Raw genomic sequence first — 27,884 nt, 5'->3', positions numbered from 1 at the left:
ATTCAAGATTTATATATACACATATATAGATAATCATATTTCCCCTATAGAAGCAAATTTTTAACTAATAGTAGCAAAACTTAGACTAGAAAAATCAAAATTTTGTCCCCTTTGGAACAAAACTATAGTTCTACAGAAAACTACAGAGCTAGAAAACTTGTAGAGTTTGGGTTGAAGTGACAGGTAAAGGATTTAACTTTAATCTCCCAGAATTTAAAAAAGAATTTTCTTACATCTGTCAGTATAGGTTCTATACTGTTTTCTATAAGCACAATTTTTCTTACTATTAATATCAAATAAAGTTTTTCAACATAACTTCTAAAGCACTGGAAGCCTCTAGATAGTTTTTAATGCCTCTCTTTTATTTTCAGATCATCAAAATTCATGTATCCCTTAAAGAATAGAAATAATACACAGTTGTATGCTGCAGAAAATAAGGCATTACCCTCTTAAACCTCCCTCCCATAAAGGGAAACATTATTAACCCTTTGCTGAATGTTCTTCTAAACTGCTGTTGCTTCTCCTTTTGTCCACACTGCCCCTTTTACCGTCTTTTATCTTAAGTGAGATTATACCTTGGAAAGTTCTACAGCTTTAGTTTTTTAATGAATGATATCAAAGACATCTCTGTACATATATACACATTGTATAAGGCTTTATAATATCTTGTATAATAAACCATAATTTTTTAAACCCCAGTAAACATTTAGGAGCTATACATGATTTTAAGTTGTCTTGGTTCTTGAACCTATCTAATTTTATAAGATCCTAGTTGAAAATTTTGGTTTCTCAGTTTATTTAATCAGGATATTACTTGTTCAGTTTTGTGAGTTAATATGTCCAGCATGAAAGTCAGCAGAGCACACTTCCACTTCCTTCATTTAATATGTCTTTTGCTTATAGTAAAAAATATTGCCGTCTTTTTCAGAAGGTTGCAGATGTGAATTTTAATTCTGACTCTGCAATTTTTCTTTCACTTTAATCTTCATCAAGTCGTGTAATCTCTTTGAACCTCAATTTTTCTAATCTGTAAAATGTGTGTAATACTACATATTAAAGAGCTGGTTTGAAGACTGAAGGCGATAATGTATGTCAAGTGTCTAGCAGAGTACCTCAGTGATGATTGCTTTTATTATCATTATTGCTCATCTGCTGATTTCAGAGAAGTGAAGGAAAAGAATGTATATTACAAGTAAATATAAGATAGTTCCCCACTCTCAATTAGGATTTGTAAAGCTCTATTCTGAATCAGTTCAGTGGTATTCCCTGGAAAGAATACTATTTATATTTGAAGTGAAAGCATAAATTACTTTCTTAGTCACGTCTCCCTTTTTTTTTTTTTTTCCTTCCGGCTTAGAGAATTTTGGCTGTGTTAATTTTGTTTCTTTGCATGAAACAGAAATAACTGTATTTTTCAACCAGTCCATCTTTATTGAATGCCCAACAAATACCTGCTATGACCAACTTGCTGGTGTTGGAGGAAACAAATGCAGAAAATAGAGATCACTGTTCTCAAGTGCCCCACAGAATAATGAGGCCACCATATCAACAGAGACATGCACTGTGATCAATAGACAAATGTTGAAGAGACTCTTCTCAAAGCTCTTTTACATCACTTACAGAATTTTCTCTGAGATTGCCCTGTATGAAATAAAGTATGTGAGTATATGACAGTTAGTCATACTATGTCACATAGCAATTGGTAACAGATAACATTAAAAGGGAGATATTATAAGTCTTTAGCAGCTTGTGCTCAGGTATTCGTTCAAAAGGTTTTTTTTTTTTTAATGTTTTTGATATCTTTAACACATTCTCTCTATTAATAATTTATCTGCTTGTAAGCATGTGCAGTATCTTTAGTGAACTGTTAATTACAGCACTGTGTCATTGGTATATTTTTCTACATGTTTTTTCTGACATCTATTTTATTTTTTCCTGTTCTTCTCTGAAACCTTAATGTGCCCCCCACCACCACTTTTTTAATGTGCTTTAAACTCTTGCTCTTTTAAGGACAGCATATTTTGATAATTTAACATGACAAAATAGGATCCAAAACCAATGTGTCTTATTGCATTGTGCATTTTCAAAAGTTTACATAAATTCTTTTATACCAAAATGCTTCATATAGCTGTGACACTTGGTTTTTTCTTTTAGTTTTATACTTTTCAGGTGTACTACCAGAGATTGAGTGCTTCAGGGAAGTGAAGGACTTAGCCAAGAACAAGAAATATCTTGCATTTAGGAAATGGAGAATCCAGTGCAGTATCGTGAAGGGATAGAAGACAGTCGTACATCTGGCCCAGGCAACCACCATTCCAGATTTAAATAGAATGATGACGAGCTTTGTGAGGAAGGCCCCCAGGAAAAAGTGGGGAAAGGAAAATTATTTTTCTAATTCCAGAGGAGAAGAAAGCAGTTTCATTATAAAATGAACTTAGCCTATAACCCTGAATGAGAATTGTTCTAATGACCTCTCATTAAGAAAACTTGTTTGATTTTTAATATAAATTTGCCATAGCAAATTATTGATTAAATACATCAGCCTTAGGAACATCATTCATGTTTCAAATATATTGAAATTTGCATTGCATTTTACATTTCCTTTTGGATATGTACACGTTTTAAAGGTTTTATGTATATAAACATAATTTTAAAAAATAAATACATATATATATACATATATATACATACACATATTTAACAGTTAACATTTTTATTTTCCTTTTGGTTCCTAGGAGGGATTCCAGTGTAATTCAGCGTGCATTTCTTGAATACTTTCTGTGTCTCAGGACCAAACTAACAAAGAAGGGAGAGGGTGACAAAAAGAAGCCAGATTAAGTTTTCATGTACATTATTTCTCTTTTTGTTTTTTATACCATTTATTTTGGAATCATTGAAGTTAGAGAATTCTTTATTCCCTTTGTTGTTTCAGTTCTATTTATTTTTAATACAAAGTTTCGAAGTTAATGAAATAGGTTAAAACCACTACCTGTTCATGTTCCTTTGGTCTTGCATATTAAATACATTCTATATGTCCTCAGGTACTCATTAATACAGTATTTACACTTACTTTAGGAGAAAGGCCACTGGTTTAAGAATAAATTAAATTCACGTGGAGAAGCAAATTGAGATGGAATGTGAAGTGATATAAAGATCTTTTTGTACCTAATTCAACCCTGACTCCAGTGGGACTGCAGCCTGGCCCCATATTTCTGTTCTTTCATCTGAAGGGTAATGGGTTGGATTAAATTACTTTAGTTTTTCTAATTCTATCAATTCTATATTGAATGTTTTAATATTTTTAAGTAAATTTGCTTTTTTTTTTTTAATTTTTTTTTTTTTTTTTTTTTTTTTTTTTTTTTTTTGTCTTTTTGCCTTTTCTAGGGCCACTCCTGCGGCATATGGAGGTTCCCAGGCTAGGGGTCTAATCAGAGCTGTAGCTGCCAGCCACAGCCACAGCAACACCAGATCTTAACCGCGTCTGCAGCCTACACCACAGCTCACGGCAATGCTGGATCCCTAACCCACTGAGCAAGGCCAGGGATTGAACCCGCAACCTCATGGTTCCTAGTCGGATTCCTTAACCACTGCTCCATGACGGGAACTCCTGCTTTTCTTTTTAAAATTGATAAATATGATTTACACTGTTAGAGCAATTAAACCAAAATTAATTAATTGGCCTTATTTTTTCTTTTACTTATGTTGAGCTGGTTTTATCCCCATTTTATGTACTGCACACAAAATAAAAATGCAAAAAGGAATGACATAAGGAGCCCCCCCCTTTTTTCTTTTTTTTCTTTTTTTTTTTGTTTTTTTGTCTTTTGTTATTGTTGTTGCTATTTCTTGGGCCGCTCCCGCGGCATATGGAGGTTCCCAGGCTAGGGGTCTAATTGGATCTGTAGCCACCGGACTATGCCAGAGCCACAGCAACGCGGGATCTGAGCCGCGTCTGCAACCTACACCACAGCTCACAGCAACGCCGGATTGTTAACCCACTGAGCAAGGGCAGGGACCGAACCCGCAACCTCATGGTTCCTAGTCGGATTCGTTAACCACTGCGCCACGACGGGAACTCCAGGAGCCCCCCCCCCCCCTTTTTCTTACGGCGGCACCCGCAGCATGTGGAGGTTACCAGGCTAGGGGTTGAATTGGAGCTGCAGCTGCTGGCCTTCACCACAGCCACAGCAATGCAGGATCTGAGCAACATCTGTGACCTACACCACAGCTCACGACAATGCCAGATCCTTAACCCACTGAGCAAGACCAAGGATCGAACCTGCAACCTCATGGTTCCTAGTCAGATTTGTTTCTGCTGCACCATGACAGGAACTGGGGACCACTTTTTCTAAGCACCAATTTACAGCACTACAAATATTACTGAATATTTTGACTTTGGCCAGGAGTTGGTGATTTTTAATTATACATTAGAAAAAATAAGTTAATAAATATTGAGGTAACTACTTTGTGCAAGTTATTTATTTAGATAGAGGCATTAAAAACCAAGTCATAGTTCATTAATAAACAGCATATTTGATGAGGGCTTTTTGTATGTCAGGCACTTTAGTCAGTTTGAGTTCTTGTTTTCCTATGCTTTAGCAAGGAAGAAAAATTTGAAAAATTTACAAATAAATTGTAACTAAGTTGAGTGGGTGAAAGGTAGTTGAATACATAAGAAAATATTTTTGGCATGCTTTGTATGGACTTGTCCTTATCTGATGCTAGGTAGGACATGAGAAAGGCACAAGATGTCTAGTTGGAGATACAGGATACCACATACAATATGAAAAAAAATTAATGCAATGTTATAATAAATAGGATCATATAGTAATATTTTGGAGCTCTACTAGTGCAAAATACTTATTCATATGTAAAAAAGGTATAGACTTTGTTCTCAGGAAAGTTATTTTTTAGTAAACAGTACGTGTGTGTAACTAATGTAGTTCAAAGTGAAAATTATTAAGTAATGAATAGTATAAAATATTATTTTAATTCCTCAGTAGTAGAAAGAAGGAAGAAAAGAGGAATGAGGACTAGGAAAGGTTTTGAAATCAGTGACATTTGAACTAGGTATTAAAGGAGAAATAGAATTTATGCTTGTAATAAGGAAGAAGGAAGGATAGGAAAGCTCTCTTCAAAGCTCTGGGATATATGGCAATGATATAACCTGCTGAAGGAAGGAAAAATGCTAGAAGTGGAGTGATACAAGAACTGGAAGTTGGAATAAGCTAAATGTTTTGAGGGGGCTGATGAAGAATCTAGTGTGATGAAAGAAGAGGATACATGCTTTGGTAAGAAGATGACACCAGATAATGAAGGGCTTCAAAATTAGGTCAAGAGTATAGATCTGGGTGAGGAGGAAATCAAGGACTGTAGGTTTTAAGTAGAGGGATAGTATGAGAGCCGTTCTTTAAACACATGTGCTCCTATCCCTCTATTGAATCATGAACTTTGGGGAAAAAAATCTGACCTGGTCCTTTTCTCTTAATCCTTCTACCTGAAATATTCCCTTGATTCCCTCTCTGCTTGGAAAACTTACCTCCTTTCTGGTGTAAGTGAAAGAAGCAGTTTCCCCTATGAAGAGTTTCCAGGCTTCCCAAGCAGAGCAAGTGGCTTCGTCCCTTGTGCCACCTTGTGATGAGTATTTGTATCACCCTGAGCAGTTAATCACTTGAAATTCGATCATCTGTCTTTGTCCATATCCTTTACTAGAATGATACTTTTTGAGGGCAGGGAATTTGTCGTATTCGTATTTTTATCTTCAGCATTAGGTATCTAGTGCATGACATGCAGTGTTGCTTAATAAGTCTTTGTTGAGTGAATGAATGATAAACGTATAGACGGTTCTGGCTTGATGGATCAAAAGGTAAGGAAACTAAGTAGGAAGCTATTGTAGTTTTTTATAAAAAGACTAGTGATGCAAAAATATATTTTAAGAATTAAAAGTAATTTAAAAATTAGAACATGGTAAGGAAGCTTTAGTTTTGAAGTCAGGACTAAGTGATAGAGGGACTAATGGAAAGGGATGATCTGATGACCCAGGCTGGTGCTGTCTAATCAGGCAGTAATATCCAAGCAACATTTTGAGCAATTATGGAAATTTTAGGTTTGCCGAGTTCTTCCAGACTGATAAAATTTTTCATTTATTCTATAGTTTTTGATTTCCCTCATTGGTGGTGCTGACCTCATTACCCTAAGGATGTCAAAAAAAACTTCAATATTGTGTCATTCTGTCTGCTGTTTCAGCCATGTAAATGCAGACGTTGGTAGCTTTAAATGATTTTTGTATACCTGCACAGTTTTCTTCCTTGGGTAATGCTGTTATGCAGTTTTGAAGAGAATAGTCCCCATATAAGGCCTACCTTTTAATTTTGGTACTCCTTCAGCAAGGGGCTATATATCTGTTGTCTCTTCAGTAAGAGAAGGTCCTGTTTATCTCTGGGAAGAGTTAATTAAGCCTTAGGGCAGTGCTTGATACACAGAGATCTGACAGAAAACCTGCCTGTGACTGGAAGACCCTGGCATGAACCTGGTGTTGTCCCTAACCTAAAGGGTAGTAGCAGGGAACAAGGAGCCAAGTGAGTCCTTACTTTATAGCTGCTGAGAATTCCCTTTTGAAGTAGGGTGTTGACCTTTAACAGATGGTTACTGTGTGAGAATTTATCTTTTGTAGTTTATATTTTTCTTGCTAAAAGCACACGGTTGTAATGAAATTAGGTTTTCAGGCTATAAATGCATCTTAATTTCTGTGACTTATATTTAAGTATAACACATGGCATTAGTCCGGAGACTTCTGTTCCCTGTTTCATATGCAAACGTAATTGTCCAGTGGAGTACTTGATACCTTTGATGATCTCTCTCTCAATCCAGAATATGTTTCCAAAGCGTAGTAATCAGAAGCAAACTTGATGTAATCATCTGCTCTACTATAATTTACTTACAACTCTGGAAAATTCAATTATGGAAAGATGAATGGAACATTTTTCCTTATCTTTTCAAGGGAGTTTACCACAAACTTTTATCACTTGTATGTTTAAAATAGTTTCTACTCTTTCTTTTGACTCCAGCTTAAAGTGCTGAGGTTTTACCTGTGCTATAATATTGTAATTTTAAAGATTTTATTGTGTCTTATCTTGGTTACTGTTTGTCTTTAATTTAGCATTACGTTATATTTTATTTTTCAGTTAATGATAGGAAGGAAATAAATGGAATGTTAGCACAAGTTAAAGCTTTTAAATTGCTGCTGTATTAATGAAGAGACATTTTGGGTAACTGTTATTCCACTTAAAATCCAGAAGTTAGTATCTAGCTTCAGGCTACCTCTGTACTCGAATAAGTTTGATATGGTCCTGATAATATCAGTGTTTAGTGGTTTCTTGTAACCATATTTATGTCATACTGAAAAAAAAAAAAATATTTTGGCTGTCCCCCACCCCCTTCAGAAAAGAGCCAAACACTTTATTTTCTTTAGAGGCAAGTTGGAAATAAGGCACTTAGGGGTGTGCCTGGTTTCGTTTTAAAGAATGAGAAAAAGCTTATTTCCCGCTATTTTAAGTACATTTTTTGTAATGATTTTTATTTTTTTCCATTGTAGCTGGTTTACAGTGTTCTATCAATTTTCTGCTGTACAGCATGGTGACCCAGTCACACATACATGTGTACATTCCTTTTCCTCATACTATCATGCTCCATCATAAGTGACTAGATATAGTTCCCAGTGCTATACAGCAGGATCTCAATGCTTATCCATCGCAAAGGCAATAGTTTGCATCTATTAACCCCAAATTCCCAATCCACCTACCATATGACCCGTGTATCTGGACAAAACATTCCTTGAAAAAGATACATGCCACCTGCATGTATCATCACAGCACTCTTCAAGTACACTTTTGATGCTTGAAAGATGTTGCTGGAATCCAGTTTCTTGTTCGAGCAGTTGAAGAATGAACCCATGAACACAACAGGCAGCAAGTAAGCAAAGTCTTTATTAAAGGAAAACAAATAGCTCCCAGGGCTGCTGGGAGTGGGAAGAGCCCTGCTTTCTGTTGTCCTTTAGGGGTTTTTATCCCTTAAAGATGGGGGAGGGTACCAACTTGGGGTCCAGAAAGATGTGGTTTTCTCCCATTGGCCTTGCCCAGTTACCTATATCAGTCCTTGTCCAATAGAAGTTTTAGGGGTGGAAATGTCCCATAAGTTTTATGACTTCTTTGTCCTTCTCATCCCTTAGACTAAGTCACTCTTCCTCTCATTCCTTTTCTATCACTTTAGGAGTGGGTAGAAGATTAAGGTCCATGTGGGAGAAGGCACATTCCCTATAGTAAACATGGCCTGTGGGGAAGGCACACTTCCTATAATAAAACAAGGCCTGTGGGGAATTGCTCTCTGGAGCCCTTAAACCGCAAATATTAATCAACAGTCGTATCAAAGAACGCATCGAAGCCCATGCTGCTACACTGACTACCTGAGTTAGTATTCTGCCTCACTTTGATAAATATATAGTTTGACTATTACAGCAAAAATTATGATATATGCAAACTGCATTGAACTTCTTTGTCTTCTGTAAGTTAAGAATATAAGGATATAAAACAGGATTTTATTTTAGTTCATTGTACAGCATGTATTAATGTAGTACTCATATTGAAGCTTGTAGTTTTTCAGCAGTGTAAATCTCCTCTGGAGGATGTGAAGTATGTGAAATGTTTTCCTTTAGTTTTACCGAAGATATCGTGTACATGTAGGTGTGTGGAGGACACAAGAGACCAGTTTTGAAAACTTCTCCAACCATTTCTTTTTTTTTCTTCTTTTAAATATGTTCTGTAAATTGTGCTTCTAGAAAGTAGGGGGGATGTGTAAGAGGGAAGTAGAGGAATTAAAAATCATTCCAATAAAATGGTTTAATTTATGCCTCTGCATTTAAGCAGTGCTCCTGGTTAACAGAAATACCCTTTAGCTACACAGGATTTTGGAGGGTTGGAGGGCACTCATTTGCACATAAATAGCCATTAACTGATAAATTCCCAGAGGTCTCCTGTTGCATGTTAGTGGTTCTGACCTACTTAGCTAGCTTAAATTTGTTTTACAGAATTATTATAATTCTATCCTTGGTACTTAAACTTTGTGATTAATGCATGCCTCACAATACAATTAAAGTATAATTATACAGTTTTGCAGTTTCCTATCGTGGTGTTATTATTACAAAGATCTGGGATTTTGCAAATAGTAGAAGAGTTAAGGTTTTGATATTTATTACTTTTGCTGTTATGTGATTATGTTAAATGGGACCCTTTTTATGTCTGAAGAATGGATTGGAGAGAGGTCGATCATTCAATGCAGAATTTGTTAGCTTGGAGGTTATTGAATCAGTTAATGTATGGTCACCTTGATAAGCTGCGTGGCTTGACAAGTCCCAGTCTTTCTTGTTTACCTTTTTCAGAAGTTTCTGAAGTACAATAGATTCTCCACACTATTTTCTCTCAGAAGTAATGTTGGAGTAAAGGTTGGGAGGTAATGGAAAAGCCCCAGAGTGGGCACTCAGTGGATCTGAATTCCGATGCTGAGATTTAGTTGTAAAAAGAACTCATGTTCCTGACGGTCTGTGTCCTTATCTGTAAAATGAGTAATTTAAACTAAAGGGCATTGGCAAACCAAGGTGCTGCTGACCAGATCTGGCCCATGGTCTGTTTTTTGTACATTGAGTATGTGTTATTAGCCATAAAACTAATAGTGATGGTTTTTACATTCTTTAAGCTTTGGAAAATAGCATCGATTACGTATAATTTTGTATATATTATTAGCCATTGAACTAATAATAATGGTTTCTGCATCTTTGAAGCTTTGTAAAATAGCAAGAATATATGACACCACATGTGGCCCACATAATTTTACCAAAAAAATTTGCCTGCTCCCTTACGTGATGGTCCATAGGTTTTCTCTCAACTATTGGCATTCAGCTTTAAATTACGAGCTGATTCTTTTCAAATGCTGCTGTTTGCTATTTAGTCTGTATAGCCCCATACATCTTTTTGGGTTTCTTTTCTCTCATATTTACTGTTTTAGGGTGATCTGTGATGAGACATCTAATACCTGTTTCTTCAGTGCCCATTATACATGCAGTTAGTATTCTCTAAAATTTGAGAATGATGACTGCTTTCTAAAGCCTCATAACTTGAAATTTCAATTTCTGTTAAAGGAAATGGCCAGTAAAATGAGATAGTACACAGTCAGTTCTATTGAAATGGGGGGAAGAAACACTTTGAAATACTTAATACTCTCACTTTTTTTTTTTTTCCAGTCTTTTGTCTTTTTTTTAAGGCCACACCCGCAACATATAGAGGTTTCCAGGCTAGGGGTCTAATCAGATCTGTTGCTGACAGCCTACACCAGGGCCACAGCAACACCAGATCTGAGCCGCATCTGCAGCCTATACCACAGCTCACCACAATGCTGGATCCTTAACCCACTGAGCAAGGCTAGGGATCCAACCTGCAATCTCGTGGTTCCAAGTTGGACTGGTTTCCACTGCGCCACGACAGGAATTCCTGTAAATGCTCTCACTTTTGAACCCTTAAAAGTTGTGTTGTTTTATAGAAAAGTTTCAAATGTTAAACAATATTTTCTAACTTCAGAAACCTTTTTTATAAATTTTTTCCAAATATCACTTTTGGCCAACATATGGCATCCTATCACAGTAAGGATTGTCATCCCCTGCCCTGTGTCATTGAGCATGGAATTATGGGCCACTGTTAAAGCTTGGATACATTTGAGTGATAGTCAGCTACCACATCTGGAGGAATTCAGCCAGATCTGGTCAGCAGCACCTTGGTTTGCCAATCCCTTTTAGTTCAAATTACTCATTTTATAGATAAGGACACAGACCGTCAGGAACATGAGTTCTTTTTACAACTAAGTCTCAGCATCGGAATTCAGATCCACTGAGGAATTTATCTTGTATTGTTTGCTTGTTATTATGCATTAAGGATAATGAGCTAAGTAATTTTAAACCATTTTTATGTGTTGTGGTGGACATTTGGGGCCCCTCAAAAAAAAAAAAAAAAGGTCAGCGGTAGAAGCTGCTTTGTAAAGTTGGCATGTAGTTATCACATTTCTACAAAGAAAAACTGGTTACCCTGTAATAATCAGTCTAATGAATTCAGAAATTCATTGATTGTCCTAGCTCTGGGTAGATTAGGTAGAGACTTGCTTCAAGGAGTGGAATTTATGAAATGTTTGCTGCATCCAGCAAGCAGAGCCGCTATAATACAGCTGCCTCCTCAGTGGTTTGCTTTGATCCTGTGGAATGAAAGGACAGGAGGATCAGCTCAGGTCTAAATGAGATTACAGCTGGTTCTGCAGCTTATCTGGTCTATTGCCAACTAGTGTGGCTTTGCACGTCCTAAGGGGTTTACAACAGAAACTGTTTATTGAGTATCATCGGTTTACTCAACACAAGCAGGCTAATCCTTCCCAGCCTCAGCATGTTGTAGAATTGTGCAGGAGCCAAACCAAAAGCTGGTGTAGCCAGACCCTCTAGAGCCCTTTGTCTCACTCTATATTGATTTTTACCTGAGTTAAAGAGAGTAAAAAAATAAAACCAATAACCAGTCCTATTGTGAGCAAAAGGTTAATCTTACCTAAAATCTTACAAAAAGCATCAGTTAACCCTAGAAGGGACAACTTTCCTTTTTTTTTTTTTTTTTTTCCTTTCTAGTCAAGTGGGATTTTTCTAGTTTCTAATTTTGAAGAACAAGAAAAACAGCTTAAAATATCTTGCTGAACATTCCAAGTGAATTGCTTAAGTCTCTTCTAATAGTACTATAACAAATGGCTTTGTGTGTGGTATATAATTTGTTTCTAAATAGTTAAGTTTCTGCTTTATATCCATTTTGCACACTGGAATTCTTTTTTTTTTTTTTTTTTCAGTGTGGCAAACAAAATGCATGAAAAAAGTCTGGAAACCTTAATTAAGGAAAAGAGCTCAACTACTGAGGTTAATAACCAGTTGTCATTTTGCCTGATGATCTCTTGGTTAGTAGTATATTTCTGTCATGAATCAAGGCTGGTAATTAGGAGTATTATAAATATATACCTATAGTAAATAATCTTATGTGTGTTTAAGTTTTATTTACTATTTAATTAAGTACTTATTCAAACTTCAGGTGTAGGGTTTTAATTATTACAGTCTCATCTTGAATAAAGATTCTTAGTATGGCTTATAGTGGAAAATAATTTGGAATCAGACACCTGGGTTAAATTCCATTTTTGTTACTTATTGGTCAAGTTTTTTAATCTCTCTCAGTCCATTATTTCATCACTAGACTGGAGATGATATTATTTACCTTGCAGTATCTAATGAAACCAAATTAGAACCCAGTAGAAAGTAACACTGAGTTAATCAGTTTAGTCAAGGCTACTGTAGTTGCTCAGGAGCCCAAAGGCATTGGAGATTATATGCATAAGATTCCTTCCCATGATGCTAGAAAGGATATTTAAAAGTTGTATTGCAGTAATCATGACAGCCAGGCTCTGTATCTACAGGTCAGAAACACCCATTACCATCTTTAAAAGTGTTCTGACTCAGGCAAGTGGATAGAGAAGTTGCCAGATAAATCTCCTTCCCTTAGTGCACAGCAGTAGCTACTGGAAGATCCATGAATATGTGGTCTCGACTAGTTTGAAATTTCTCGGAAAGCCTGAATAGTAAAGTGGTATTTGGGATAGGTGGGTGAGCCATGTTTTCATGTTCCTTCCTGCTTGAGTGATTATTTGGTTGCTGTATACACAACAATAAATGTGTAAATTTTGTCAGCTATATTAAGTGCTAAATAAAAGACAAAGGTAGATTGTTTAAGAAGAGTTCAATGGCCTCTCAGTTTACTTTCTCCTAATTGGCGATGAACATGTATCCTCAGTTATGTGTAAGCACAAAAATGTTACTATGGAAACATTTGGAGGCTTTCTAAATGTACTGTGTGATGGAATCAGCTAAGACTGATGTTTATCTTAAACACGTAGCTTGTCCAATATTTAAACCTAATGGACAAGATGTGTACCAGTTGAAAATGTAATATTTATCCAATCATTTCTATTCTATCAAGCCTGGCTCTAAAGCAATAGGTTGTACTCATAAAGTAATAAATTTTTAGTGCATTTGGAGATAAAGGCTATTGGTAGTGATTGCTTAAACTCTTTTTGCTCAATCATCTGAATGGTGCAAATCAAAGCATTTTGTCAGACTGTGAGAAGTTTCACCTAGATATTGCTTCCCACACACACAGGTCACCATATAAATTACATTCACGGTTTTACAGCATAGCTGGTGCTGGAAGTTAAATTGATGCCCAGTGGTGGAACTCGTAAAACATTTTCCTGTTAACACAACCAGGCAGAGTTGACATTGTTGATGGTGGGTTCGATCTAATAAACCATTGGTTCTAACAGTGATTTTTACTGTGTTTCAGAGGTGATGATGATACAAGTTTAGTGATCCCACAGTTCTTCCTGAATGACAGAAAATTAGCTCTACTATCTATATTACCAAATGCTGAGAGCAGTAGGAGTAGGGGGTGATTGAAGCCTAATGTAACCTCATGTTCTGAAAGATGATGAATTACAGGAACAATCTCTTTAACTTGATGTATACCTTCTTCACAAAGAAAAATACCAATCTTTCTCAAAAGGATGTAATATATATAGTGTCTTGGAAATCTGGAAATAATCTTATTACCTTATTATTTGAATATGTAGGCTGTTCCCTCCTTTCAGAATCTTTTACACAGATGCTTTCATGTTGATTATCATTTCTGAAAGGAAAGCAGCTTTACTTTTGGCTATCTTTTGGTTTCTGTGTTCTCTAAAGTTACTATCCTATAAAGACTTTAAGCTTTATCAAAGGTTTATAATTAAGTACTGCAAGCAAAAAAAAACCTATAAACATTTTTTTCCTGTAAGAGTAAATTTCAGGGGTTAATTTTCTTCTGGTGGTTATAAATAATGAGGATGATTTTAAAATTTATTTTGAAATATTTCTTCTTTGGTTATAAAGCTTCATCTTCTCTTGTTTGAAGTAAATTAGTTTTTCCTATTTCTAGTTGAAATTCACAGGATGCTAACAAAGCCCTACTATTTTATCATTGCAAGCAAGGATTTTTCCAATTCTTTCTTTCTTTTTTTTTTTTTTGTGCTAAATCTGGTAGATTAACCCTGTTGCATATTCCTACACAACTGGTGATCTTCCTGTAACTTGGTTCCATTTTATTAGATATCATAGGTCTTTTACTCACCTATTTAACATTGCTTACCCCAGTATATGAATTTTTTTTACATTGGGAGATGAGCTTTTTTGATGTACAGATAAATATTATCAATGGTGCTATACAGATGAAACTTGTCATGTACAAATAGCATGTATCAAGCCCCAAGCATGCAGAACCAGATAGATTAGCTCATTTGCTGAAGCCTTGCAAAAAGAAATTAGTGATATAAGAAAAGCCTTTGAGGCTCTGAGCCCTAATAATGGAGCTTCATAATAACCCCCACAGATCATTGACTCAAGGAGTAATCTTTTAGGAAAACTTTTCCCTCCTCTATCTTTGCCTCCTTTTTAAAGAACTATAGTAAACATGGCAAGTAGCATCTCTAGAAAGAAATGTGTGTATAACTAAGTATCTGGAGTAAGTGCAAATTGAAATTAAGAAATTTATGAACTGTTAAATACAGGTTTGTTTTAAAGAAGTTTATACATTTATTTATTCTGATGATTGATCTTAAACGTTGACTAGTAATAGCTTTTTCTGTATGGAATTCAGATTAGGCTTTCCTTTTAAGTTAGTGTAGTTGATAGACAGGTAACAGATGGGTTATTGGGGACAGGAGAGGCACGGAGTGCAGAAATGAAAAGGAGGGAGACGAGGAGTCAGGGTTGGAAATCTAGAGGAAGCATCTAGTGGGAGTAGAAAATAGGATCTAATTAGTAGATTTCATTCATTTGAGACTGGCCCTTTTGAGACTCTCATGAAAGCTATAGTCCCTCTTGTCACAAAAAATAAATGCATTCACACAAAAGTTTGCATGTGATTTCAAAGGGTTTACAGACTTTTAAAGCTTATTTATCTACCCCAGGTTTTATGTTATGTTACAGTGGTAACTACACTGTTACTTCCATTAAGAGTTTGCTTATATTTTTGATAAAAAAATGTTTTTCTTAAACATCCCTAGGTACTTTTTAACTCTTGTGCTTGACTGAGTTTTGAAACCTGAAAAAGTAGTCACTGTAGGAGTTGATGAGGGTTTTTTTAGATCCATTATCACAACTGGCAATGGTCAGTAGTGTCTGCTTTTGTAATTTACTGTATTTCTTGAGTGTAAGAGAAATGTTGAGGATGCAGAATGCTTAAGAGGTTTTAGAAAATTATTTATCAAAGAACACTACTTTTCCCAATGCATTAGCTATTGTAATTATACATTGGTATACTCTGTTGATATACAATTGGATTTGATTTAAATGGAAGGGAAAAAAAGAGACTGGACAGTTTCAATATTTATTGATATACCTAGTCCATTAAGGTAAATTATAGAGCAAATTTCACTGTGACAGGAACATTTGGGTTAATGTAGTTAAGAATCAGTCAACATTACCATTAGACCCTTTCTTTTTAGGAATTTATTACCACCAATTAGGCAAAAGTGCTCACCATTGGAATTTAGCCCTAGCTTACTTGTTGTGGAATATTTGACCTCAAAAATATTTAGGTCTTTGCCTTTAATAAAATGATCCTGTATTCTTTTGAACCAAAGCACATTCCCCTGCACTGCAACTAAACACATTTAGTAAGATGTGGTATAATGATTGCAGCTGTAGGTAGAGGGTACAGCTGACTATATATGGTTGGTTTTAGAAAAAAACCTATTGAGATGGTGAGAAGTAAGCTAGTTTTGGGAGAGTGGTTTTATTAATTAGCTTTAAAAGATGATATTCATAGATTCACAAATATACTACCCTACTTCTAGGGAAAATTTAAATGAAACTCACTTTAAAAATCTGTCAAGTATTAATGAAAATGTGAAAGCAACAGAACTGAATGAAATTTATTGACAGTAAATAGGATAAAATATCTCAGTAAAATCCATAAAATATCTCAGTAAATGCTGGATATAGGTGTTCTGTGCTTGAACACAAAAGCAGTTTTTCTTCAAATGATCCTTGTCTTTGCAATTCATTTGTCCTAAAATAAGTCTATACTTTCTGAGACTGTTGCAGATGGTCTGTAGGAGGCTTGAAATATAGCCATTTTGTCTTAAGTTTGCCTTTGCACCCTTGCAGATACCACCCCTTCCTTATATTTTTAATGAAGAAAAGTCTTTGTTCCCCCTCCTCATGTGTGAATTCCTTGAGTCAAGTCTGTAACTTTTTCATCTTTGAATTCCTAATTTCTACTTAGTACTTGGTGTATAGTGGGTACCTTCTTTAGAGCATAATAAACCATGCTAAAACATAATGGCATAAAACACTGCCAAAACAACTCTTTTATTATGCTCACAGATTCTGTAGGTTAGGAATATGGAAAGCCAAGGACAGCTTCCCACTGCTCTACTATGTCTGGGACCTCTTTTAGGATGGTTCCACCTGGGGTAACTCAAGAGGCTGGCAGCCATATCACCTGAAGCTAGGAGATCCAATTCCTAGATGACTTCTTCCCTAACATGTTTGGCATCTGAGCTGGAATAGCTGAAGCACAGCTTAGGTGGGCTGTTGACTCGAGTACTACCTATGGCTTCTCTGAAGAGTGTTCTCAGAGTAACTGAGAACTCTATTACACAGCATTTTAAGGCTCCTATGACTGAGTTTTCCTAGCAAATAAAGCAGAAACTTCATAGCCTCTTAGCCACCAGTCATTTAGTGTCACATCCACTGCACACTGTTGGTCAAAGTAGTCATCAGTCCCCGGAACCAAGGAGTGTCAAAGGCTTTGTGTCTGTGTTTGATAGATTGTTCATCTCTGTTCCAGTATGAAGGCACTTTCCATATTCTGTTCATGTTATTACCTACACAGACATACCTCATAGACATTGTGGATTTGGTTCCAGACCACCACAATAAAATGAATATGGCAATAAAGTGAGTCATGTGAATTTTTGACTTCTTAGTGTGTATAAAAGTTGTTTATACTCTACTATGTTATTAAGTGTGTAATGGCATTATATCTTAGAAAATAATTTGCATACCTTTATTAAAAATATTTTATTGCTAAAAAGTGCTCACCATCGTCTGACAAAGGAGGTTCGCCACAAACCATCAATTTATTAAAAAAAAAAAAAAACCAGCAACAGCATCTTTGAAGTGCAATAAAATGAGGTATGCCTTTATTGCAAGGAAATATATTATGACTTTCTCTTTCAGCTACCAATTACTAGGATTTTTTTTCCTCCTTTTTTAAATATGAGAATTCTATCCATAACGTGCTATTTTAGATAAGGTCTAATGCATGCATGCTTGCTCAATTATACATATCCACGTACAGTTAAAGAGGAAGAGAACCATATTTGAAATCCCAAAAGACAAGTGTGACAACTTTAGTTATTTTATCAAAGATGTGTGTATTTTATTGTGATAATTCTTTCAGGGAGCATCTTACCTCTGAGTGCCTCTAACATAATGGACAAAGATTCTGGATCATAACTCATGATCTTACCCACATAGTATTCTGGTAGCGGGCAAACTTGGAAACTGTCTTTTATATTGAGCCCATATTCTCCCCCTCTCTTACTTTCATCCATTACCTTGTACCCACACACTGCTATTAAATTTGGAGAATGAGTTTCTGGAAATAAGGGCCCTAACTGAATATAAGTAGCGCAGGGTTATTGTAGTATTATCCCCTTGGAAATGAGTTGTCACGGTCAGGTGATGATTGCTCTCTTGTTCTTTTAGAAATCCCTAAGTCATGACTTCCATCTGCTTATGGTTTCTTGCAGTTTTAATGTCCAGGGATTTCAACCAAGCCTTAATGTGGTCTTTACCCTCAACTATTTCCTCAAAGGCATCTTGATGTGCTGTAAAACTTCAGCTTTAATATCCAGCATAATACTATTTTTTTTGAGTCTTTGTGATAACTTCAGGACTGTTACTTGTTGATCATAGGCTAAACTGTTCCCCGAACACAGAATAAATGGCAGAAACAGACCACACACAAAAAAAATAAATATGTTCAACTTAAGATAGTTCAGTGGTGCACCCATTTGCTAAGAGCATTTGCAGTGCATTGTGCCAAATAACACGAATGGTTATAGATCGGGCTCAATTTTATTGAGTGCATAAGAGAGCATTCAAGCATTGACAAAAAATATAAATAGTATGTTGTGATGAGTGGTTATATGTATTTGTGCAATTGACCCTTGAACAGCATGTGTTTGAACTGTTCAAATCCACTTATACCTGGATATTTTTTTAAAGTAAATACTGCCATACTATATTATGGTCCATGGTTGGTTGAATCCATAGATGCAGAGGAACCATGGGTTTGGAGAAGCAACTATAAATTATATGCAAATAAACCCCTCTGTTGTTCAAGGGCTAACTGTGTATGCATCAAGTTTTTTATATTTATATATATGTACGCACACACTAGGTTGAAAATATTTCAAAGACAAATAGCATTGTAACATTAGCCCTGTGCAATTACACAGGATGTTTAAATGTATGTATGTCTAAGGTAGTCCTTATAAGCTCTGAGTTACATGGGGAACATATTTGGGGAGATACAACATGTTTGGGTAGGTAAGTTGGTTTTGTCTCTGTTAATGTCGTCTACCTTAAAGAATTGTTTACTTGTAGCTCTCACTTTTTAGATGGTGTCGCCCTCCTCAACTTGGTCTCCATCAATACTCTAGTTTCATTTTCCCTTGGCCTTTCATCTTCTGTTAATTCCAGAATTGTTTGTGAGTCCCCTCTTGCCATGCAATTTCATGTCACTATGCTTTACTCATGTTATTACAACTTCCTGAACTATTGTTCAGTTAGCTAACAACTTGCATAATCTGATAATGATGTGTTTACTCCATAAAGCCTTCATCAAACCTCTAGCTGGACCAAATGTTCCCTTTTTTGTGCATTATGATACTCTGTTCATACCTCTGTCTCCTCACTTAATTGTGCATTCTTTGAGAGCAAGGACCATATTTTATAGCATCTAATATAGTACCTCATATAGTTAATAGAAATTAAAATGTTCATTAAAATAAACTGAGCTGTTGGGCACAGTGATTACTGAGTCTGAATGTCCTCCTGGACTCTAAGTCCAGATTTCCAAAAACTTTTTAGAATTTGTTGCTTAAATTTTCTGTTTTCAACTCAAATTATACTCTCCTTCTGTAGTAATTAACTGTTCCTCCTAACTTTGTTTCTTGCTTCCAAAATTTAGCAATAACACAGATTGCTCCTTCCTTTCCTTCACAAAATGCCAAATAATTATTGTTAGCTTTCTTTTTTCTTCATAAAGTAGCTCAAATTGCATATTAACTCGATATTTACGGAAGCTTCATAATTGGTCTCTCCTGTCCCTAGTCAGTTTTTATTCTAACCCATTCTGTTTGCCATTACCAAATTAATCTTTCCCAATCTGTTTTCATTATATCATTCCACAGTTCAGAATCCTTCAGTGGTTCCTTACTACCTTCAAAAAGAATTCTTGATTTTTTTTTTCTTTTTAAACAGGAAGATGTGCCTTAATTGTTTCTATATCTCTGGCATCAGATAACAATGATTAACATTGAGTAACTTCTTGTGAAGTGAATGAGAACATGTGACTGAAAAAGTATGGTCCTATTTTCTTTCTTTTTTAAATTTATTTTTTAACTGTGTTTTCGGCTGCACCTGTGGTGTGCAAAAGTTCCCGGGCCAGGGATTAAACCCTGTGCCACACCACTGACCTGAGCCACAGCAGTGATACCAGGTCCTTAACCTACTGAACCAGCAGGAAACTCCCCTATTTTTTATTTCTAAATATATTGCCTTTCTAAAGATACTACAGAAAATTCTCCAGTATAGTCAGAGTGGTTACTTTTTTCCACCACCGCCCCCTCACCTTGCTTTTTTATGTGTTCCTTTGAAGATGTAATTATGTTACTCTTCTTTTGTGGCTTGTTTTTCACTTTGATTTTACCTAAAGTTCTTATCATGGCTTATAAGACCCTACATGATCTGGAACCTAGCTACCTCTTTGAATTCATCTGCTGATTCTTCTATCACACTTTGTGCTTCAGCCAACTGGCCTCCTATTTGTTGCTCTTGAGCCCATGAAACCACCAGCCCAGGCACCTGTGCACTGCTGTTTCTTCTCTCTGGAATTCTCTCCCTCCACATCCATGTGCTTCTCCTCCTTACTTAGTCTTTGCTCATATGTCACCTTCTCAGAAGGTGATTCCTGATCATCCTAGTCAAAATATTAGCCCTCACCACTCATTATCTCTGTACTTTGATCTCTTTCTATCCATAAAGCTCACTGAAACCTGAGGTGTTCACATCTGTGTGTGTCTAATTATCTTTCTCTTTTGAGAATATAAACTCCAGAAGGGCAACTTGGTATCCCTGCTACGTAGAACATGTGTAATATGTGTTGAATTAGAGAGTAATCATAAGGAATTCATATGCTTTTGTGCTTTTGCCTTCTTTTTCACCTTTTCTGTCCTTAACCTGTCCTCTGAGAATCATCTGCATGCCCATTTTCCTCTACTGCTTTCAGTGATCTTCTATGAATTAATATAAAACCTATACTTTGTTTTATACTTATGCCTACAGAGTAGAGGAATGATTATCGACCTCCTCTAGTACAGAATTACAAATGGTCTTGCTACCCAGTGTGGTTCATGGGCTACTTGTTCCATGACCATTTCTTCATCTGTTGTAAGAATCAAATAGGACATAGTCAATAAATGGAATATTTATTATTGTTAACCAGAAAATCAGACTGTTTAATTGGGAATATGTGTATCAGCCTAGTCAAAGCATTTAATTAACTAATTTAATTCTATAGGTACTGTTGTGGTCCCTGTTTCATAGACAAAAAAAGCCAGGAAGGAAACTGCTGGAGTGTGGTCCCTAGGCTTACAAAATCTGCCTACTAGAAATGTAGACTCTTAGGTCCCTCCCCAGACCCACTGAAAAAAAATTTTTTTAAGTAATATGCTTAGGCTCCAAACTTGAAGATGCAGTAGGATCTTCATGAGGCCAGAACTTTAGTATTTCTGGAAAGCTCTACAGGTGATTTTGATGGTAGTCAAGATTGAGAACTACTGAAGTAGATCCTTGTTATTAGTGTACCATAAAGTGCAGTGAAATATCTATCACTCAAGCACTTAAGTCATTTGAGAACCATAGTCATCTATAAATACAAAATTAATAAAATTATAAAGGTAATTCCTAAAAATAATCACTATTGATGTATTTTCATACTATACCGTATAAGTACTTCATGGGTATTCTTCTATAAAATCGTAAGGAAGTATTGCTCTAAGCATACTTGGTTTGCTAGGCTCAACATTAGATTCCTGATTTATTCTCTTAAAAATAAACTCAGTTGTGAACCACAGGACAGTTTTAAAATATTGTATGTCATTGACCTTAAGAATCACTGTAGAATAGTCTACACTCCACAGAAGTGTTAAACTTTGTATCTGGTGTGCCACCAAGATTGGGTATTAGATTATTTTTTAACTACTTCTGTTAGGACTTAGCATATGAATGAATGAGCACAGCAATATGACATTTAGGACATGTATTTCTTATTTGGCTGGTTAAATGGTGTTCGAGGTAGCTGTAGCATAGTTGCATGGTATCTTGACTGCCTGGGTTCAAATTCTGGCTCTACTGCTTTATAACAGGATGACCCAGGCACTGTATTTATCCTTTTTGTATTTGGAGTCCTTGTCTACAAAATGGGGGACAAAATAGTAGCTACAGGATTAAATTAGTTAATAAAGGTTGTAATCTTAGAACAGAGCTGTTATCAATAAGCAATCTTTGATTCTCTGGCCAATCATTATAATTATTCCATTATTGACTATGTCTTTTTTTTAATATAATGATTTTTATTTTTTTCCATTATATCTGGTTTACAGTGTTCTATAATTTTCTACTGTACAGCAAGGTGATCCAGTCACACATACATGTACACATTCTTTTTTCTCACATTATCATGCTCCATCATAAGTGACCAGACATAGTTCCCAGTGCTACACAGCAGGATCTCATTACTAATCCACTCCAAAGGCAATAGTCTGCATCTATCAACCCCAAGCTCCCCATCCACCCCACTCCCCCCGCCCCCACCGGCAACCACAAGTGTATTCTCCAAGTCCATGATTTTCTTTTCTCTGGAAAGGTTTATTTGTGCCATATATTAGATTCCAGATGTAAGTGACATCATATGGCATTTGTCTTTCTCTTTCTGACTTACTTCACTCAAGATGAGCATCTCTAGTTCCATCCATGTTGCTGCAGATGGCATTATCTTGTTCTTTTTTATGGCCGGGTAGTATTCCATTGTGTATATGTACCACATCTTCCTAATCCAATCATCTGTTGATGGACATTTAGGTTGTTTCCATGTCTTGGCTATTGTGAATAGTGCTGCCATGAACATGCGGGTGCATGTGTCTTTTTCAAGGACAGTTTTGTCAGGATATATGCCCAAGAGTGGGATTGCTGGGTCATATGGTAGTTCTATGTATAGTTTTCTAAAATACCTCCATACTGTTCTCCATAGTGGTTATACCAGCTTACATTCCCACCAGCAGTGCAAGAGGGTTCCCTTTTCTCCACACCCCCTCCAGTATTTGTTATTTGTGGACTTATTAGTGCTGGCCATTCTGACTGGTGTGAGGTGGTATCCATGGTAGTTTTGATTTGCATTTCTCTAATAATCAGGGATGTTGAGCATTTTTTCATGTGCTTGTTGGCCATCTGTACATCTTCCTTGGGAAAATATCTATTCAGGTCTTTTGCCCGTTTTTCCATTGGGTTGTTGGCTTTTGTGCTGTTGAGTTGTATAAGTTGTTAGTATACTCTAGAGATTAAGCCCTTGTAGCATTATTGAATATGTCTTATTAAGAGTTCCTGCAACAGATGAGGAAGTCCAACTAATAATTGAGAGAATAGGATTCATACTTGGGTTATCTGTCTGTAAAGCCCATGTCTTTCTAGATGATGATTTACTGAATCTATGAATATGCTTATTAGGAATTAGAATCAGTAGCAATGAGACTAAAGTAAATATAATCTTGTCTTAGAGTCTACTAATTGTTTTTACCTAAGTAGTACGATTTGATACTTTAACAGTTCCATGAAGGATGGTAGGGCAATATTCCCATTTAATAGATGAAAAACTAAGTCTTAGAAGTTTTCTAGGGTCACAGGCTGGTTTTCTTTCTCTTAGACAAGTGCATTTGAATAATTTTCTTTACATTTTAAAGAGCCTTTTTATTACTTAATGGTGCATTATATGTAACCAGAAGAATCATTACCAGTACTGGGCTATTAATTTGTTATAATCCCTCTGTAGTCAAAACAGCCAACAAACTCCTTGCTTTGATCTCCCATATCCACTCACATCACCACCCGCTCACTTCCTCTACTACACAAATGCCTTGAGGCACCATCACAGGGAGGCTCTGCAGGATGTACTGGGCTCCTACTTGCCAGCCTGGATTCTGACTTATTGTGGCTTCCTGATAACTGACTCCCATGCATTCTGTATACCTGGAACCTGTTTTTGTTTTCTTATCATTTTTCAAAGACAGGATTGGATTGGATGGTTTTTAAGATACCTTCTAGGTTTAAAGCATTTTTTTTTTTTTCTGGTAATGTCGTTACTTTGGTTATATTCTATTCTTTCTGGGTAGTAAAGCAGATTATAGCTTTATTTTATAGATGTGACTGAGAATGACAAGAAAATCCAAAGTACCTAAGGTTTTTTTGTTTTTTTTTGTTTTTTTTTTTTTTTTTAGTGAGTTTAGCTGAAACTAAAAATGGTAGAGTGTACTGATTCCCATCCAGTTTTCCATTAGTTAAATCAATCAGACCCTTGGAATAATTACTCATGGTGGTTGGAAACAACTTTTTTAAATTTAGAACTTCCTATTATATTTTTTACTAATATAGATTGAAGAAAGTTGGCAGGTTTTGGAGTAGAACTAAAAAAGGAATTCAGTTTTTAATTGTGGTTAATCCCTTGCTTTCTGTTAGCTCTTTCTTATCAGTCACATTTATTTATTATACCATGCTTTCTCTGTGGGGTGCAGAGTCCATCACCAGACAACTTTCCTTTAAATTTTGAGGCATAATATGCTACACATGCAGCTGTGACTACCAGGAAAGCTATATACAGGATGTCAAACCTTGTTCCATAATTATGCACTATAGGAGAAGCAAAAGCATACAAAGGTGAGAAGTAAGACCTAGGCGTAGTAGTCTAGTAAGTGTTCCCAGAAACCTGCCTAGGTAATTAGAGAGGAACACCACCTCAGATAACAGGCTGGCAGGTAGCAGCAGATAGATGCTGCAGGTTTTGGTGCCTCTCATATGATGATGGATACCTAAATACACTTGCATGTCCGGGGGTTGGGGGAGGTTGAGGGCAAGATGAATAAGTCAGTATGTGAAATCACAAGAAGTGGCATGAGGATAAAAACAGGAAAACAAATCTTGAAAAGTGGGGCACAAGAGCAGTCAAATACAGGGTTCAGGAAAGCACTTGAACTTAAAGAGGTAATAAGCCAAAAGAGAAGGATATCAGAGCTAAAATAAAATCATAGGAAGACCTGGATAAACTAGGTATATAAAATTTTGGGAGTTTCCGTAGTGTAATGATAGGTTTCTAAACATTTTGAGAACATTTTTTCATTATTTCATAATCATCCTGGTAGGTGAGTATAGCAAATAATTGTTCCTGTTGACTCTTAAAAAAACAGAAATTGGGAGTTGCTGTCATGGCTCAGAAGAAACTAATCTGACTAGCATCCATGAGGACACAGGTTCAATCCCTGGCTTCACTCAGTGGGTTAAGGATCTGGCGTTGCTGTGGCTGTGTTGTAGGCTGGCAGCAACAGCTCTGATTTGACCCCTAGCCTGGGAACCTCCATATGCTGTGGGTGTGGCCCTCAAAAGAAAAAAAAGGTAAGAAAGAAAACAAAAATTGAGAGGTGACTTTTTTTCTCAAGGTCACACAGCTCCAAGTAGCTTTGCTAATAACCAGTTTTACACAACACAAGTTATCTCTGTTGCCTCAATTTCCTCATTTATGATTTAAATCATAATTGTACCTACCTCACAGGATGAGAAATAAATACTTACAAAACACTTAGCATGATGCTTGACACATAGCAAAATACCAATAAATGCTGGATGTTGCTATTGTTTCCACTATGAGAGCTACAATTTGAATAACTTGACATTTAGCAAATTTTCTGCTGTACCGCATCTTTTAGAATGTTAGTGGGCTGATTATGCATGTGTATTTCCACATGTGTGTACTTCCAAAATGATTTTAACCCATATTAAGACTTTTTTTACCCAAAACATTTGCCAATTGTTGGGTGATTCTACATTCTTATGATATTTCTTTCAGTTTTTTACCTCAAATAACATTTTACCTTTTGTTCAATAAATCAGTTTTCATATTTTTCTGTTTGTTGGAGAAGGTAGATCATGTTTCATAAAATAGCTGTGACATCTAGAACTATATTATATTCCTTGTATATTTCATATGTTTTATATGTTCATTTACAGTGTTACCTCTAGTGACAGAGCTTTTTTCAATATGTGCATTTTTGTAAATGCAGATATGCAGTCACATCTAATATAATAAATTTATTTTTCAGGAAGCTTTGTGCAGTTGGATTTCTGGTCCAGAAAATGTGATTTTTAAAATTATCTTTGACTTCAAGGGATGTTTCTAGCTCTTTTGGCTATAATGTAGAAACTTGATTATTCCTCCAGACTCCCATTACAGTGTGTATATATACTTGGCATTTCCTGCATTTGCCACTCTCTGGTTTCTTCATGTTTACAGAGATTATTATAAAATTTTAAACAATTTTGTTTTGTGTTAAAATAACAGATAATCATTCTTCTTATGCAGACTGATATTGAGCAGATGGTATTTTTGCATGGTCCCAGGATATTTAGCTTTTTTTCAAACCAGAATACTCAGTAGATGCACATCACCAAAACAAGTCTGTTTGGGGGTCAGTGTCTTACACTTAATTGAAACTCTTTTTGCTTTAACTCTTAAACTTAGAAGATATTAATCTCTGGTTTTGTCTTCTTACTTAGCGGTTTGTTTTTTTTCAGAACTCTGAATCAGATACCCATGGTAACTCCTAGTTTTATTCCATGGTACATCAACATTTTGTTATGGAGAGATCCAAAGCGGTTGAGATTTGTTGCTGTTTTTGAGTTGTGTTTTTCTTGGTATCTCTTCTTATAGTTTTTCCTATTACAGAATCCTGAGTTGCCCTTCCTCTTGACAAAGCAAAGCTACATGTGGCTTTTCCTGATTCTTTTCTTAGGCTTACTAAAATTTCTTCAGCCCAAGTAGGGAGAGAAGAAAATTTATCAATGTTTAAGTTGTATGTGTATGCATCTTAGTGCATAGGGGGTGTGTCTTATTGTGTAAGGGAAATGTGTGGGCTTCAGCACAGATTTAGGTTCAGAATGTGGGGCCAACCCTTAGCCTTGTGACCTTTGGGCATATTATTTAGCTTTTTGCTATCATCTTCATCATCTCTAAGGAGAATTAATGACACCACCAATCTCATAGAATTGTCCTGATTTTCGAAGAATTCTTAGTATTATAGAGGATGATCAGAAATGGAAATCCTTTCCAAGGGAATAGGTTTTAATGAGTGAAGAAAATGGCTTATTTCATTTAGAAATATTGAGCAAAATCCATCCTACCCACGTAGAGTAAGTTATTTATTATCCTTTGCGACCAGTATACTTTGAAAAAGCTATAGATTGGTTGTGTAAATGGTAGTATTATTTTACTTGGACTCCTGTGTCTTGGGATGTACTCATGAACTTTGCTGTGTTGATGTAGGTGGTTGAGTTAGTTGCCAAGTGGATTTTAGTGGTTTGATATTCATCTTACTCAAAGCTAAAGGACCTGAAATAGTTCTTTAGCCACTAGTTCAAGTTGAAAGCATCTCAGACAGATTTTTACACAGAGAGAACATAGCAGATATTTGGTTGGCTTTTGTGAGAATTGCTTAGTATGATAATCTTTCCCCAGGTATCTGTACCCCCCCCTTTTTTTTCAGTACTTCAAGTAGTATTAAGTAGTGGTGTCTCATGATTAACTAAGAATTCCAATGTAAGTAGTCACAGAGCCCTAATGTTACATAATTTATATTTATAATTTTTACTTCTGTGTAATTATGTAAAAAGTACTAAGATGTGGTCTTGAAACAAGTTTGATTTTTCTTTGTGTAATTATTTTAGTTACATGTACTAGTTATCTTATTTTTTACATAGTTATTTCACGTACACACTTCCCCTGGATAAGCTGATTTAAAACATCAGAAATATTAGAATTAATGTAACCGTCATTCCTTCCTTCCTTCCTCTTTTTGCTTTTTAGGGCCACACCTGCAGCATATGGAAGTTCCTAGGCTAGGGGTCGAATCAGAGCTGTAGTGGCTGGCCTACACCACAGCCACAGCAACCCAGGATCCGAGACGCATCTGCGACCTACACCTCAGTTCATGGGAATGCCAGATCCTTAATCTGAGCAAGGCTAGGGATTGAACCTGCATCCTCATGGATGCTAGTCATATTCGTTTTTGCTGAGCCACGACAAGAACTCCCAATATTTCTTTCTTTTTTTTTTATGTACTAA

At 35.9% G+C, this 27,884-nt stretch overlaps 1 protein-coding gene across 10 annotated transcripts in view; it reads left to right on the top strand.

Moving 5' to 3' along the window:
- MMS22L (MMS22 like, DNA repair protein) overlaps positions 1-27,884 on the top strand; it is a 153,865-nt gene that overhangs the window by 82,442 nt on the left and 43,539 nt on the right. For 5 of the 10 annotated variants that reach the window (XM_021073193.2, XM_021073186.2, XM_021073188.2 and 2 more), the window contains one exon: positions 11,917-12,021. The exons of the other annotated variants lie outside the window; for them this stretch is intronic. In XM_021073193.2, the coding sequence (XP_020928852.2) occupies positions 11,917-12,021 (105 nt within the window). The remainder of the gene's footprint in view (positions 1-11,916; positions 12,022-27,884) is intronic. 10 annotated transcript variants of the gene reach the window in all.

This window comes from Sus scrofa, chromosome 1 (assembly GCF_054392235.1).
Source record: "Sus scrofa isolate SSC_HxYL_T2T_F1_AM1 chromosome 1, Sscrofa_HxYL_maternal_Yorkshire_Landrace_v2.0, whole genome shotgun sequence".
NCBI lineage: Eukaryota > Metazoa > Chordata > Mammalia > Artiodactyla > Suidae > Sus > Sus scrofa.
This window is presented reverse-complemented; position numbering and strand designations above follow the sequence as displayed.